Source organism: Castanea sativa, chromosome 1, assembly GCF_040712315.1.
Source record: "Castanea sativa cultivar Marrone di Chiusa Pesio chromosome 1, ASM4071231v1".
NCBI classification, from domain to species: domain Eukaryota; kingdom Viridiplantae; phylum Streptophyta; class Magnoliopsida; order Fagales; family Fagaceae; genus Castanea; species Castanea sativa.
In genome coordinates, this window is record NC_134013.1 from 13739093 (window position 1) to 13756944 (window position 17852).

Sequence of the window (17852 nt, forward strand, 5' to 3'; positions counted from 1 at the left end):
GCCCTGCATAATGAATATTTTACTCTCTGGCTGCACATTTCCTTTCTTCGTCATTTCTTCTTAGGTTTGCTCATTGTGTTGGTAATCCTTTCTCAAGTTTTCTTGCACCATTGTTATCTTTTTGTATGGCAAGGTACCAGATACAATAATCATGCACTCGCAGAAGGTAAGTATACAACAATCCACCGATGACATGCCAAAAAACTAATTGAAGAGAAGCTGAATAACAGTGGGAGAAGCCGAGGCAGGGGAGGGGGGGGGGGGTGGCGGTTTGTTAGGAGACAATCTAGGCCTTAACTACCAGGCCCAGCAAAAAATCATTAATTTGTCACCTATATAGCATGTATTAATAAATTAATGATTTGATACACTATAAACCAGATGAGTGTGCCAGCAACAAGAAGACCAACCACAATTTAAAAGCACATCAAGCCAAAAACCTAAATTATACAAGGATTCTGAGTAACTCAACCATTTAATAAAAACCCTGGCGAAGTCAATTACCATCAAACCCAACCTCCTTCCATAATCCTCACAATGACATCCAGAAATCACAACCATGCCCACTTGAGTTTGTGGGCTCTAGTTACTAGTTGTCCTGCCCAGGGTGACCCTGAACTCGTCGATTTAATTCATGTCGTAACATCTCTATATATTCCTGCACAGGCCAAATAATATTATGAGCGGTCAAATGTGCCACATCTACTGTAATCATTATTAAACAGACCTCATGCACAACATAAAAAACATAAGAATTCATAGCTTCCACAACTACTACCACCGAAACTAAGTTACAGAACAAAAATGCATAGCTTCTAATGCAGACAAATGATCTTGACTGCATTTTTTTTATTGGTGAGTTAAACACACCCAATGAGTTTTGAACTCACATTCTTACTCTCCAGCCCTACTTATGGGGGGAAGAGGTGGCCTTAGCTAAGAAGTTCATTAGCACCTTGAGTGCATGGCAATGGAAGTGCAGTTCATTGTGCTTCCAAATACCACAACTGCACTTCCAAATACCACCCCCCCCCCCCCCACCACCCCTCCTCTCTCCTCCACATGCAATCGGTTATAGGTGCACAAAATCATAATTTTGGACACTTACATTAGCAAGACCTTCATCACTGCACAACTCATCCACAAGACCTTCAAAACCACCTTCACTGCCAGATAACTGAACTGCATTTTCAGCTACAGAACGGAAAACATTTTGAGATGGATTCAGGTTTTCAATCCCCTGAGCCACTTGTTGTAGGTTGATCTGAAAACAAAAAAGAGACTTTATGTTATCAATTATCAGCCCAAATTAACAGTAATACAAGCACATGTTTCATATAACTTCAGGTTTGACATATCTTCAGATCAACTTGTCTCCTATGGTTTCCTACTTAAAGGTATAAGGCCCAAAGTATGTCAACAACCAGAAACTGTGGATTTGTGGTAAAACATAATCCACAACAAATGCAGGATTGCAGGATGGTATACAATAGACTTTTTTTAAATATGCAGATTACAGAATTTTAGTATTAAGCACTAAAGCCCACAAAACAACAGTAAATAAACTAGGTCAGTCAATAAAAGTGACGTTATTATAGTACAATCTAACCGGTCCTTGTTTCCTAATTTCTCTATTAATAACAAGTAACTACTGATTTAATTTAGAAAACTTGGTCTGTCAATAGAAGTGTTCCAAAATCAAAACAAATCCATTTAATCAACAACCTGATGCAGTTCAATGAGTTATTAATGTAAAAATATATTTCAGTAGGGTTCTTTGACAAGGCCATTGCAATAACGTGACCCACATGTAAAACAAACACTGTTAGTAGGATTTGACTGACAGCCTAGGAGTAACTAATGAAAAAGAGCAAAAGAAAATACATGTACTAGTCCTTTACGAACACTAATGTATACAAACCTGGACATTATGTTCATTAGGTTTGTCATCTCTGCTCAGCCTCCTCCCATTAAATTCTGGCTGGGTTACAGCTTCAGCAGAAGGAAAAAGTTGAGAGGTTGTTGGCCCACCGCCAATGGCTCTGGATACAATGGGCATCATCTGTTGGAACATCCTAGACAAATCGAGGCCACCACCTTGGCCTCTTCCAAGCCCATTGAACATGTTTCCAAGATCTTGGCTGTCAACCTGTTGGGCAATTTGATTGATTGTATTCCTCATCTGTGGGCTCTCAGTGAACTGTTGCAACATATTCCTCAAGACATCCGGAGAGCCAGCCCCAGTTTGTTCTGAAACACCTGCCAATAAACCATTCAAAGCAGGAGTTTGCAAGACCTGAGACATAACACTCGCCATATCAATCTGGTCATCAGAACCTTGCCCTCCCAGAGGTCTACTGTCCATGACCTGCCCAACTACAGAGGGAAGTTGTCCTAGGAGCTGTTCATTTGCATTCATACTATTTGCAGCAGAGCTATGGGATGCTAGAGATTGCAGAAGTTGTTGGCCGCTTGTTCTAATCCGCCGATCTTGATCAACAGAAGCATTGGCCGTACCACCATCACCACCCAGGACCTGTGATTTTTGTGGCCTGCCTCGTCTCTGATTGTATATAAAAAAATGGATTTAGTATCTATAAAACAGAAGACACTCAAATCCTGTTAACTAAAGAACCCAAAAACTAAACAATGTACCATGTATAGCCCACTACACTTGAAACATAAAATAAAATGAATAGAAGCAAAGCAAAATCAAACATGGCACATGAAGTTATTCAAAACAGAGAACGAAGCCTGAGAGAGAATTCTCAAGTACTAATTTGAAATTTACAAACTCAAGCCAACAGGTAATACTTGACTAAAGCCAATATAGAATCACCACAATATGAGGAACCTACAATGCTAAATACAAAATTATAACAAATATCTAAGAAATAAAAATATGTAGCGTTTTGTAAAATTAAATTAAAAAAATCAGTACAAGACCCCAACACCACATCTTTATTTATGAACTTCTATTGCTTGATCTGTTGCTAATGCATTTCTCAACATTTTAAAAAAAAATTATAAATAAGTAGATTATTTTATAAGGCACAAAAGGGCGCAACCCATGTACATAGGAGGAGATAACCAACCATCAATTAAAACTACAAAGTTCAATAAACTCAAGTCCATTTGAAAAAGAAAAATATGTGGTGGTAGCCATCCAATCATATAAGAACCTCAAGAACCAAAGCTTCATGTCCAAATTGATTTCTTACACCCTTTGAAACTTTGGGCATTACCTTTCCTCCAAATACACCACATAAGAGATAAAGGAATTGCATTTCATCTATCTACATTATGATGTCAACCAAACCATCCTTTCCAACAAGACAGCAAATCAACAGAACTTTAGGCATGAACCACTGATTCCCAAATAGACACAAAACCATACCCCACAACTCCAAGGCAACATCACAGATATACATAAAACCATGGTACACTGCTCTAGCAATGTTAAAGAGAAGATGCAAGTGATTAGTAGTTTACATACTCTTCATACACATACAACACCAATCTACCACTACTATTTGCTGCTTCCTCAAATTATCCATTGTTAGGAATTTCCTTAAAGTCACAATACATCCTAGAAAACTTCATAAAAAGTTTTAACCTTGCACTCCTGGTGTTATGAACATTTCCAACATAATTTCTATTCCTCCCATCTCCTACAAACTTTTGTAAAGTACAGGGTATCCAGAAAAGAGACAAGACTCCAACTCCTAACCTTGCACAGCTCCAATGAAACTGATATCCCAATGAAAGCTACCACACTGCATGATCATCAGCCACCAAAGCCTCTTTATGTTGTGCAATGCTAATTAGTTCCAGAAAACGTTTTTTGTACAATAAACTAACAAGAGCATAACCAGTGAAACCAGAACTGCGGAAAAGCAATTATTTTTTATACATAATGAAATTTTATTGAATTCAAAAAAAAAAAAAGTCACTCGAGTATACAGGATGTATTCGACTGGGGACCAATACAATTAAACACACAAATTACAATGATCCATCAAGTCACAAATCAAACATATAAAAACTACTCCTTTGGTTCCAGTGTGTCTAATATGGTTAGTTTGGCAGGAACACAAAATACTCCTTTAAAGATAAAGAGAAATCTATAGAACTATTAAAATATCTTCTGTTTGGTACTTTGTTTCAGTGATCTTGAGTTGGGGTTACACACAATGTATTTCCATTCGTGCTTTTCTTCATTCTATTAGTTTTACTCCTTGAGTTTATTGTATTCGTTTCCAGTTCAGAGTGTTCATCATTGTGAACATGTTGAACTTTTATCAATAAAATCTCTATTATGTATCAAAAAAACAAAAAACATATAGAAAACTTCCGACATCTGACATCCAGGCCAAAAAAGTTCGAAAGGACAAAAGTTTTAAGTCCAGTACTGTCCTTTCAAAATCTTCAAGGCTCTAGTTGTTTCTCTTCTGCAATACGCACCACATCAAACAATGAGAGACAGCCATCCAAACAACACTAATATTATAATTGATGTCCAAACTTTCCTTGCCAACGCATCAGTAAATCCACTAGAGCCTTTGGCATCACCCATTGAATACCAAACAAAACAAACACCATAGTCCACAACTCAGTAGCAATAGGACAATTAAGTAACAAATGATCTATGGATTCCCCGTTACCCTCGCACATATAACAACAATCCAAAATCCAAACTTTTTTTTTTTGATAAGTAATAAAATCCATTGATAGAAAACAAAAAAATAAAAAAGAAGTCAAAGTACAAGAAAAACCAAAGCACACAGGATGTGTACTAAGGGAAGCAGGAGGCTGACATATTAAAGTTGAAAAATGTAGGGGCCAAGGAAAAAATGGAGGAAAAGGGAATTGTTGTGAGGACAGAGGGTGGAAAGGGTGGGGAAAAGGTATAGAGGGTGGCAAGGAGGTTGGGGAAGGTAGAGACAGTGGTGAATGAGATGGTTGAGGGGGAGAGGTTATTGATGTAGAAGGGAGAGTGGAAGAAGACATAGTAAAATAATTTGGCAAGCCATTGTTGCATTCCAAACATTTCCTTTCTGTAAATTATCAATCATCAAAATTTTCCCCAAAGCTGTAATCCAAACAAAAAAAGCACCTCTAGAAGGGACCTTAGGCTTCCATATGCTTTTCCAAGGGGAGGAGGATCACTAGCAAAAGTCAAAACTTGATAACAGCTACGAACCTCAAAACCCCTTCTCTTATTTGGCTTCCAACACATCATGAACTATGGAAAAGCATTTATCTTAAAAGTAAGCAGAAAATGGCACAAAAAGAGCAGGAGCACACAAACTAACTCATATAAGACACAACTGAACAATAACAAAGATAGAAAATTTACAAAGTAGCCTGGCGTGTATACTTCCTTTCATATTCTCGCAATTTTTTTACCTGTTCCTATAAATAACCTAAATCATTCATTTCCCTCTTCTTTATTTTTTTAAATATAAACATGTGATGTGATACTTTAGTCAAATGTTCTGTCCTCTAGCAAATTGCATTTTAACATGCAAGCACAAAAACTGTGCTACCTAACCTAGCAATTTTGTGCAAATATAAGCACTTGCATAAATCTAACATGAACAATTAACTGTTTGGGCATTATATTTGTGTCAATAAATCTGTGCATCTTATCATAGTCACTTAAACAATGAGAGAGTCTTTAGACACAACTTTTGTGCCACAACTCTGATGTGGTTGGTGGTGAGTGGTGGAGAAAAAATGATAGGTCCATGTGAAAGTGATAGATTGCAATTGACTACACCAAAGTTGTGGCAAAACTTGTGGATCTACAATAACTCACATGTAAATTCCCATCCTACCAGGGAAGTGTCCAATAAAACAGACCATTGTCCAGCCATTACTGAACCACCCCATAGTCCAAAACTAGACAAGTAAAACATAAATTATGTTTTGCAGTGACCAAACCTAAGCTGGCACCCAGTGAAATCTACAACAACCCCCAAGTCTGCACCAAAACCTTTGCCTACAAGGACATGTGTGGGGCCACAAGACCAGCTCCTCTGTTTTCCTCTCAAAGATAATGTCTAGGGGGCTATTTGGTCCCTTAACATCCCCCAGCAGTCTATTCCCTGGTAGTAACAAACACCCCACTATGTCCATCTCCATTAGATGTTGAAACATCACGCCAAGTACACCATGTGTGCAAAGCTGAGTTTATAGCAATAATTTACTGAGAGAAGAAAGCTATTTATCTTTCACTAAGCTATTTTAAGGAACATTATAAAATACAAAATTAGCTTACCTTACGTTCCAAACCTGCCAGTCCTAATCCAAGTGGAACAGCTTTGTCACCCTCAGTTGCATCATGCTTCTCGCCAGATCTTAGAACATTTTCCTGAACACCCTCAGCCTTCGCCACTGTTCCTCCACTTAAAAAACTCACAGAACTTCCGGAAGGAGAAACATCTTTTAAGCCAGTTGAAGCATCATTATTACTTATTTGGTCACATTTAGGATCATGCTGTTTACAATCAATAAATCAGTACAAGATTCAAACGACAATCAAGAAAGTAGCAGGATTTACTAATAAAAAAAAGTAGCAGAAATAAGATCCCCAATTTGTGCCTAAAATCTACCTTCTGACCTTCACTTTCAGGTGTGCTTCCAGATATAAATGCATCTGATTCCCCAACTCTGTTGATCAAGTTGGCTGTCGAGGTATTTGGATGTTCATTCCCTACATCACTACCTGCACCAGATTCACCAGATGAACTTTGAACAGTTGATTCTACTTGACCTGTATACAGAAATATCAGCTTGGTGAATTGAGCAGCATTATACTTGCTAACATATTTATAATAAATGGATTCAGGTTAAACAAAATAAATAAACAGCTAGCCACCTGATGAAACCATGTTATCTCCTTGCATATTTCCAACCAAATTTCTAATTCGAGGATATCCTTCAGACATAACAGAGGATAGTGAAACAGAATCAGAAGGAGGCTGTGAAACAGAAACTAGCCCAGGTTGAGCTACACCGGAATTTGCAACACCAACAGGACGTGATGGGACAGCCGTCGCAATGACACTTCTCAGAGGTAGCACCCTTGTTGCACCTGAATCACCAGAACCAGCACCATTACGACGCTCTCCCTGTGTTCCATCCGCATTACTTGCCCTTGTACCAACCGCTGAAACAATTGGCGCTAGGGAAGTACCTGAAATTAAATAGCATCAAATCACCATATAGAAGTTACATGGTGCAGGTAAGTAAAAAAAAAATCTTACCGGCATGTATATGAATGTTTATGTGCCTTGGGGCATTCCCAATACCAACAGAACCAAAAGTCATGGGATTTGGCTGAGGAACAGAACCGCCAAAGAGGGAGCTGGTTTGAAAAGGAGTAGGCTGCAAATAATAATACATCACTAATCCATAACTGACACCAAACCATCGCAATCATTTAGAAGCCATAACTACTAGGATTTAACAACGCAAATCTACAATTTCTTTAGAGTCTATTACCTTGTTCTACTTATTCACTATACTTGTTAGCTTATACTATTTGTTCTCTATTTGGAGACTAGCATATGCCTGATTCCTATTGAACGTCCTTACTACACCCCATCAAAATTCAATTGGACTTTTTTTTTTATCAGTCAAATTTGAATTGGACTTAATGGAGCATCTGCCTTAGTCGTGAACAAGACTTCTAGTTTCAGGAGAAAATACTATTATTGCTGAATACCAATGATTGATTTAGAGACAAGAATGAGTCGGTCAATAAACATATTGACCCCTTTTTCAGAATAAGTAATAATACTTTATTAAAAAAATGAACTACCTCGCATACACAAGAGTACACAAAATAGTCCTGGAGTTACAAAAATTGATAGTTACAATTTAATGAAAGAGAATCAATGAAATCTAGAATGTAATGTATCTCGCTGTGACCCAAAACACAAGACTATTCAAACAAAGTTGTTGGGAGAGACAAAATATTGACCTACTCATGACAAATATTGCAATAAGTTACTCACCTAAGATATTGCAACTTTAACTTGGAAATATTCTAGTATCAAATCAGTCTTACAGATACCTTAGATGTCCAAAAATTTCCTAATCTAGTGAACTGATATTTGAAATGCTTAATATTAGGTAAAAGAATTGATAAAGCGTGCAGCTACTAACAAACCTGAACCATTATAGGATTAGGGCCTGATGAAGATATGTACACTGCAGGCCCAGCATTTACAACAGATTCTGCCTGCAAATCAAACCGCTAGAATTTTTTAAATGCTTTTGACATACAAATGAACTAAAGCACAGAAGAGGGATAAGACTTATACAGGAGACTGTCCCATTCGCAGTGTCAAAGCCGTGCGGCCAAGCTCAAGAAGAAGGGCACCTAGATGTTGCATTGAGATTCCCAATTGCATTGATTCTGCCTGTATTTGGCCCCTTATAGTGGGATCAGAAGAAGATCCCTCTTGCTCCAAGCGTCCTGCAATATGCTACAAAGTTGCAGCAAGTTACAAACAACACATAATCAGATAATAAGGCAAAATCCAAGGAATGTAAAATTGGCACATCTTAATGAATATATCAGCTTCATCAAACTCAAGTTACAGTAATAAGAATCTTATACGAAAAAGAAATAGCTGATACAATACATCAGCTTTGGAAAAGTGTAATTCATCTATCAAAGATACTTATTGAAGCACTGCATAAAAACATTGTAGTCAAAGAAAGTTCTGTAAGATAAATGTCCCAAGGCATATAATATTATATAATATATATATATATACACACACACTTATAAAAAAAATATATATTATAAAAAAAAAATGAATTAATTTCCTCCATACTTTAAGTATCTCCAGGGATCAAAACTTTTCAGTACTAATTAATTTTTAAGATCCTGTGACTGCATCACAATGAAACATGCACAGCACAATAGAATGAGGTGTTGACAATATGTTTTACACCAAACATTGAAACCATTCAATGCACTGATAAAATTAACTTTAGCGGGTGGATGGCAGATGACCCACAGCCAGAAAGGGACTCTTATGAGTTAAAATGTGCTGCTTAGGGCCTCCTTATGCTTTGTTTCTTATGTTTAAAACTTGATATGCAATATAATTTCTCCATTCGAAAAATTTAAATGCAATGTAATGTTTCTTATGTTTTGGAAACAATTTTTATTTATGAGAATTTGAGTGCAATGTAGAAGATGCGCATATTTCTTCTGTATGCTTTGAAACATACACACACACGCACACATATTAACTCTATATCGTTACATACTTTATTATCATTATAAGGATTTACCATGCATACTAAAACAAACTGTGTCACTCTTTATCCTGTGTGTTGGGCATCAAAGTCATCAACTTATTTAGCTTTTGCATTTTGCTGAAAGTGTACTTGTACTTTGAAAAAGTGAGATTTTAAAAATATGTATATCAAGGCTAAAAGCTTAAAGCTAACCAAATAAGCTAAGAGACAAACGGACACTTAAAAAATCCATTTAGAATTCTTATGATCCATATATATTTCTAAAATAATCCCAGATTCAGTGAAAAAATATTGGAACTAATGAAACTCCCCTCTTTTACTCAACAAGAAATGTTCCAAAAGTTGCTAATGTCACAACAAACCCAAATGCATTCTTCCACAAAAGAGACAAAAAATCAGAAATAATGGATATAATCTAACAAAAAGCCAAAAAAGAGGTAGAGAACGAACATACACACAAATATTGTGCAGCAAAAGGAACAAAACAAAGTCACCCAAAAAAAAACCCAAGATTTAAAGTATTCTGAATATGGTGATTACAGATAGTGCAGCAACAGCGTGACCACTGAGAAGCCGTTCTGCTTGACGCAGGACAATGCTCAATGCTTCAGGTGTAGACAACCCCTGTGCACTGGAAGGTAATTCCACCCTTGGTAGGTCACGGGGGTTGGTCGAAGATGAATTTGGCTGATACCCTACATCATGGAGAACTGGTTAATTTTATGCAATCATTTGCAACTACAAGTTAAAAAGGTTTTGGAATCACCATTTTGAGACAGTGTCTGCTCCATGCGATTCATAAACTCAGAGAGAGTACTCAATGAATCAGGGATAGGCTGAAATGAAGGGAAAAAAAGATATATGAAAGACAGTTTAATGCAAAACACATGTGAATCATCAATGTAAGAGTATATAACTACCATATGAAGGGAAGGAACAGGTACTGCAGCTGCAGCCAGTGGGATTTGCACAACTTGAGGTAAAGATTGGAATGGTTGACTAGAAAATGCCTGCCCAGACTGTGCTTGACTTCCTGTTTGGGCCTGGCCTCCAACATTACCACGCATCCCTTCTGTTTCGTTTCCTTGAGGAGGCTGACTGGGAGCATTTGGCTATGGGAAAAAAATCATCTTAATATGCTTTACATAAAAACAAGTGTCATGTTATCCCTTTGAGAGATCAAAATTTATTTACCAACACAACAACCACAAGCAAAAGACAATATTAGTCAAAACCACTATACAGTTCCTTCCCATGTGCGTCAGGCATTGATCTTTGATCAGATGTTAGTTGCCATCCAATTCATGTGCACCTAATTATGCTTAATGTATTGCCTTAAGTCATAGTTCAGTGCCAAACTTCGAGTGGTTAAAAACTTATAATTGAAGGAGAGAATATGACCAATAGCGTATGTATCCTTCATCCAGGTCAAGTCATGAAGCAGAGAAAATTAAAGATCATGTCAGAGCCAACACAAAGACGCAGTAAATAAGAAAAAAAGTGAACATTGCAAAAATGAATATATATACCAAGCAAATGGAAATGGTGATAAGAAGGCTATAAATTCAGCAAGCCCTTGCGTCGACAAAGTGTTACACAGTCAACAAGAGGAGTTTGAGATCTGATGGATGTGTAAGTGAATGATATTTACAGTAACCAGCAAATAGGTTTGACATGATTCAAACAGGGATTGCAAAGAAGAAAGAAATACCATGAAGGTCGAAAGAAATATAATCATAATATAGGAACGTCAAAGGTGTCAAATGATTAACTAGATTCATGAAGCCAAGCCCATAGATTGTAAATCTAGTTGACTATATAGATCAGATTGTTAAAAATGCTCTACTCTTGGATAACTGAGATGCAAGATGCATCCAACATATAAATTTTTTTTTATAAGTGCATCCAACATATAAATTAATATACATGAGCACCATTGCAAGGTTTGTGCATTACTTACCAAGGTAGACTGCGTGCCAGAATTACCAACAGTTGTAGTCTGGCCACCCAGTCCTATTGAATTCAAAACTGCCCCAATAACCTACAATTCAAACAAAAAGCCATAAGGTCCTGTTGCAATTGTAATTGACATAAACCCACCTCGCCACAAACCCCAATACTAAGATACAAATTAAAGCAAGAATTTCACCAACTATGAGCAAGAAAACACACCCGGCTAAGGTCAGGAACAATGCCTTCACCTTGATCCCCAACATTAAAGGTCCCAAGAACTACACTGTGGGAAACTTGCCCAATTCGATTACGAGGGTTGCCAGCACTGGAATCATTTCCTGCCAACTCGCATGAAAAAAAAAAAAAAAAACACAATTAGTTTTTACAAGTGATGGTTTCCATTTTAGAGAACCGGCCCAAACCCGATATAGTGCAGAAGAAACTTTGCCTGAAAACCAACCTCTATTACCATCATTCCCAGCTGTCTCTCCAGTACCTGGACCAGATGAAGGCTGTGACGGTGCTGGCTGCCTTTCCACTAAATGCAATGTGTGTCCATTTTCCACATCTATAATCACTTAAGGAACTACTTTCTGAAAGTAATCAATATAAAGCTGGTAGCACAAACGAGCCCATTCTAGGAACTATAAAGACCAGTGACAAACTCACTGACAATCAGATTTATGCAGCCTGATATGCTCAATAATTAAACATTGAAGGATAAACATCATATAATAAACAAAAGTAAATCCAATCCACAAAACAACATATAAATTCTATAAATAGCATAATACTTTTAGCAAGGATATGCTAAATAGATTAATCCAAACTAAGCGTTAGTCAATGACCTATGGAGAAGAACAAAAGACCAACTTTTCCTAAGTACATTAAGTTCACTCAACTTGTATTTACAAACACAGACTTATCAGCAATCATCCAACCAAGCCCTTTATAAACCATAAAATTAGCAATAGACCAATATATAACTTTACATTTATTGAGTTCAACCTAGCCAATGAACTCTGGCCTAAATGACACTTACCCCTCTCATAAGAATTTGTATAGGGTAAGGTTGTAGGTTCAAAACCATTGGGTAGCTATGTAAGTTAAACAATAAAAAAATTATTGACTTCAACCAATTATGGACTTCTTAATGCAAACATGATTAGTTCTCCATTGGTTGGATACGGTATTCAGAAAGAAGATGATCATCCTTTAAGACCCTTCCCCTGAAAATCAGCCGTTGCTGACCAACTGGGACAGTAGTTTCATTAGCTATTTTCTCCTTAAACGATGAAACACGCATCTGAAACAAATTGGTAATGACAAGAATTAAAATTAGAAACTAAGCAAGTTACAAATAAACCTGAGCAAGCAATATAACTGTGAATAGGGTCCTGCTCTATTTTTAAGTGAGACAACTGATTGGTGCTCACATTTTTATCCACTTGAAAAGTGTAAATTTGGGAATCAAGAGTCTTGATATTGAGCTTGACAGTCGAATCTGAGCTTTCCCCAGAAACATTTCCAGCACTGGAACCTTCATTAGAGTGCTGATCCGCCATGCTATATCAACAGCAACTGAGATATAAAACACAAAAAATGTACTCAATCAATGCAGTATACTCTTAAATAAGCAGCACAAAATACAGACTGTAGGTGGCTAAAGAATGTTTTACAAAAAAACCAAAATCCAAGTAACCCTAAGCATTAAGGCCCCACAATAAAAAGGAATCGGAACACCATACTGGCCATTAATTATCAGCTAATGAGACCCGAGACCACCTTAACTTACATATTTAATACACATTATAATCAACCATAAGGGGAAAAAAAAAGGTTATAGCATCCATATCTCTTTTTTCAGTCCATAAAAGAAAGCTGCTAGCAAATATAGGATATGGGGATAATTGAAATGCAATGCCAAACAGCGACGTTATGCAAAATGTACACTTTCAACTTTCTATTTCTGCTAGTTAAAACAACGGTTTCTCTCTTAACTTGCAAGAGAAAGAAAGACCAAAGTTTACTTTGTCTAAAAATAGACATATTGCACCTGAAAATTGATTCCCACTAACATTGTCATTATAATGGGCATTAACATCATCGCCCTGATTCCCACAATTGGGTTCATGAAATTTCTCATTTCCAATACCACATTTGGGAATCAGAAACAAATGCATATGACAATTCAATTTCCAAACATCATTGAGTTGTGCTTTTTGTTGGATTAAAAAATTAGAGAGTTTCAAAAAATGTACGGCACAAAAGACTCAAATGCTAAATCTTGCAAGAACGCAGGAGATATTCTAGACCTAGATTTTGTCAAAATCCAGAATCTAAACAAAATTCGCTGAGAGATAAAGTAAATTAGCAGAGGCGAAGCTTTGAAAATCCATTTCTCCACTCGGTGCCAAACGCCGATAATCAACATCGAAATTTCAAAAATCCAAAAGGAAAAACCATTCAAAAAAGAAAATCAAGAAAACGAACCCTATATATTCTCAGGTACAATCGCGATTGCAAGGCACAAGAATCGGGCTAATAGGGATTTGATGAAAATTGAGAGAGAGAGAGAGAGAGAGAGAGAGAGAGATTGTAAGCGAACCTTGGAGATGGAGGGGCGTGAAAATGAATCGGAGAGTGTGAAGAATTTGGATTTGATCGCCGAAGAAAGTTGAAAGGGGTTTACGTTATGACTTGATGCGAAAGCAAATTAGCTTCTTGCACAGAAAGAGAGAGCGAGACTGAGCACTCTCTTGGTCTTTGCAGTCCCGGTCTGGCTCTGTTGTTCTAGGATTTTTTTTTTTTTTTTTATAATGTAAAGTTGTTTAAGAATTGGAATTCCAGAATAATCTAGATGGCCAGTCCTTAAATTAAAATGATTCCCAAAAAATAAAAATAAAAATAAAAACGATACGTTGTCGTAACAGTGCTGCGTTGGCACTTGCCCAAGAGGGTTTTTTTTCCTTTTTTTCCTTTTTTTCCTCATCAAATTTTTAAAGGACTCGTGAGTCGTGTGTGGTCATTGCCTGTCCCATGATACATTGCTGCCATTTGGGCTTTTAGTTAAGCCCATGGAATCATCAGCATACAGTAGATTGTGCCATTAGGCCCATTTCTTACCCCATTATCACATTTGTGAAGTATGGCCAATATTCAGTACTCAATGCTCATACTGAGGATATTCTTTTATGTGTAAGGGGGAACCGAACCCTATATATCTTATTTGACGACAAGATATTTTATTAATTGAAGTAACTAGAATTCACAAGACATCCAATATTTAAATTACCATACTCCCGTAATAACTATCAAATTATTCAAAAAAAAAAATCTTTGGACAAAAAAACTCTCATTAACATTTTCACAACACTCTTGTTTTTAATTGTGATGAGTTCCAGTCTATTATTTTATTTTGATCTATAAGGAATTGACACCTTAATTGTTGTGAAAATATTATGACAATTTGTTATGTCCATAGTACAATTAAAAAAATGTGCTAAATATTTAATTTTTCTATAAATTAGTTGGTAACCAGTGCAATGCACTAAAAATTTTAATGATTTTTTTACCTTCTTTTATAAAAAAAAAATATATTTATATTAAATTTGATAATTATAATATTTTCTTATTTTATTAATACACATTTATTATTTGTATTTGAATATGAAATTATATATAATAACATTAGGCATTTATAATAATTTTATTTATATATGAAATTATATATTCTTCTATTTAAAAACAGATATTTTAATAGAAGGTTTAATTATGGAATTGTATTTTAATTCAATTAAGGAATATAATAATAATAATAATAATAATAATAATGAATTATAAAATTATGAGGTCTCAAAAACTTATACGAAACAATATTATGATGTTAATCAAAGCCAAACGTACTCATATATATATGTATATGTATATTATAGAAGGCATCCTTTTTTTGTCTTGGAAAGAAACTTTAATCAAATTCACACACACACACATATATATTATCATGGAAGTGTTTTTTTTTTTTTTGGTAAAAGGGAAAAAAAAAAACTAAACAGCAAAAGAAGAAACAGGACAGCGCCTGGGGTAATACAGCCCATTAACATCAGAAAGAAGTGCAAACTCAAGGTCCATAGGCGGACTATGGAATAGCTGAAACTCATGAGCTTGATTAGTGCCCATCTTAGCTAAGGTGTCTGCACATCTATAGCTTCCCGGTAGCAGTGGTTGATGCGAATCTGATGAAATTGAGCAATCAAGTGCCTGCAGTCATCTACAAGAGGGGATTTTGCTTCGCTTGAGTTATTAGGCCTTGCAAGAAAATCAACAACAACCTTGGCATCTAACTCAACTTCAACCAATAGTAAGTTCTTTTGAAGACACACATTTAGACCATCCCTTAAGGCCCAAATCTCAGCTATGAAGCTCGACGAATTCTCGATTTTTCAAGCAAATCCGACCACCCAATTGCCATCCTCATCTCGGACTAAACCCCCACACCCAGCGATCCTGGGGTTCCCTAAAGTAGAGCCGTCAGTGTTGAGCTTCACCCACCCACTAGCAGGTTTTTCCCACTTAATGAATTTTGTGGTCATTCTGGGAGCATTTCTAGGAGACAGAGTACAGTGAAAAAACTCCGAGGATTTGCTCAATATTTCGGGGATGAGGCTATGGTGGGCTGATTTATTTTGAAACACCAACAGGTTTCTTTTTAACCAAATAGACCAGATAGCGAATAGGAAAACAAACTTCCAGGGAGGCTGATTAGGAGAGTAGGGGTAAGTAAACATACCGTTATCAGCCAGCCAGTCCTCCAATTCACTAACAAAGAATCTATCACCAAGTCTACCTCCCCCTAGCTGAATCCAAATATCTTTAATTACCTGGCAATCCCTTAGAGCATGCATAATTGTTTCTGGTTGTTGGAGGCAGAGGGGACAAATAACATCCAAACAGATTCCTCTAGCAGCTAAGCAAGCTTTTACTCCTAAGCTCTTGTGATAGCACTTCCAAAGAAAAAATTGAATCCGAGGAAGGATATTAAGCTTCCATATCCACTGCCCTTTAAAAGCCTGAGTGTTCTCATTCCCTGAGGCAATCCTATAAGCGCTTTTAAGATCAAAATTGCCATTATGAGAGCCGGCCCATGCTAATGTGTCTTGACTTCTTGCCACAATAGCATACGGAGTTGCTTGAATGCCTCCTACAATATCTTGGGGCAAAGGAAACGAAATACTTGACTAGTTCCAACCTTCTGCTGAAATGACTTCTTTAACTTTCCTGTTAGCCTCCTCCAACGAAAAAGGCCCTTCAATAAGCTTTCTTAAGGGGCCTGAGCTTGTCCATTTATCAAACCAGAAGTTCAGATTGCTATCCCTCCCAATGTTCCAGATAGTGCCTTTTTGAAAGGTGTCCTTCCCTTTTTCATAGGTACCCAAACTTGAGAACATGGGAGCTTATCCCTATTTCTAAACCTCAATCTTTGAGGCGAGCAATATTTCATCCTTAAAACAGTGGCCCACAGAGCACTTGACTCAGTATGGAAGCGCCAATTAAGCTTAGCCACTAAAGCTGTGTTTCTCCCTTTAGCTGACTGCAACCCCAAACCTCCTTCTTTTTTCGGTCTAGTCACCTTCTCCCATCCTACCCAATGAATCTTTTTATCTGAATTCGAGGAACCCCAAAGGAAATTTCTATTAACTCTGTCTATGCTGTCAAGAATTTTACCAGGGAGATATGCACATTGCATAGAGTATGATGGGATTGTTGACGAAGCAGATTGAATCAACACTGTTCTTCCAGCCATAAATAAAAGATTTGCTTTCCAACCTGACAATTTTTGTTTCACACGGTCCAACACAAAATTAAAATCCTAATTAGAAGACCCTGGATGTTTAATGGGAATTCCAAGATATTTTCCGATGTTGGAAGTGGATTGGAAGCCAAGAATATCACTAAGAGTCTCTCTAAGATCACTGTCCACATTAGGAGAGAAATAGACCCGAGATTTTACTTCACTCACCGTCTGACCCGATTTGCTACAAAAAACATCCAACACACCTCTGATTGTGGAGCAATTAATCTAATCAGCTTTGGCAAATAGCACTAGATCATCTGCAAACATTAAATGAGAGAAAGCCGGACCACTTTTGGAAGATCTCACCGGCTTCCACAGATTTTCACTACACTTCTCCTCAATGAGCTGCCCTAAATAATCCATGCAAATAATGAAGAGGTAAGGCGAGAGCGGATCACCTTGCCTAATCCCTCTGGAAGGATACAAAGGCGGAAGGCACCCTCCATTGAAAAGGATGGAAGTAGACACTGACGAAACACAGCTCATGATAAGATCAACCAAACTACAAGGAGTGTTAATTCTAATAAGCATTTCCCTTATAAAACTCCACTCTAACTTATCGTAGGCCTTCTCAAGATCAATCTTTATTGCCATATATCCCTCTTTACCCTTGGAGCGGCTGATAGTGTGGATAATTTCCTGGGCTATAATGGCATTATCAGTGCCACGCCTTCCTGGAACAAAAGCCGTTTGCAGCGGACTAATAACAGAACTTAGGAATGGTCTCAGCCTTGCCACTATGATCTTAGTGACAATTTTA

The 17852-nt window shown here is 37.0% G+C and overlaps 1 protein-coding gene across 3 annotated transcripts; it reads right to left on the bottom strand.

Annotated features, from left to right (window-relative positions):
- Positions 1–317: 317 nt before the first annotated feature.
- LOC142614790 (uncharacterized) lies at positions 318–14061 on the bottom strand. Of its 3 annotated transcripts, none has more exons than XM_075787441.1 (18): positions 13847–14061; positions 12675–12819; positions 12427–12544; positions 11735–11806; positions 11458–11576; positions 11246–11326; positions 10206–10397; positions 10052–10121; positions 9826–9980; positions 8334–8498; positions 8180–8251; positions 7272–7392; positions 6884–7201; positions 6618–6778; positions 6284–6502; positions 1922–2563; positions 1109–1264; positions 318–658 (listed from the first exon to the last, which is right to left on the bottom strand). In XM_075787441.1, the coding sequence occupies exons 2-18, from the start codon at positions 12801–12803 to the stop codon at positions 590–592; spliced, it is 2859 nt and encodes a 952-aa protein (XP_075643556.1). In that variant the 5' UTR covers positions 12804–12819; positions 13847–14061; the 3' UTR covers positions 318–589. The 3 variants fall into 3 exon arrangements, with proteins under 3 accessions (XP_075643556.1, XP_075643550.1, XP_075643542.1); XM_075787435.1 differs by having other exon boundaries at positions 11708–11806; XM_075787427.1 differs by having other exon boundaries at positions 11699–11806.
- Positions 14062–17852: the final 3791 nt, after the last annotated feature.

Coding starts and splice junctions, on each gene's coding strand:
- LOC142614790 (XM_075787427.1), bottom strand. CDS start 12,803: ATGGCGGATCAGCACTCTAATGAAGGTTCCAGTGCTGGAAATGTTTCT. Junction 8,252..8,333: donor TGCGAATGGGACAGTCTCCT/GTATAAGTCTTA, acceptor TTTGATTTGCAG/GCAGAATCTGTTGTAAATGC. Junction 6,779..6,883: donor AGATAACATGGTTTCATCAG/GTGGCTAGCTGT, acceptor TTCTGTATACAG/GTCAAGTAGAATCAACTGTT.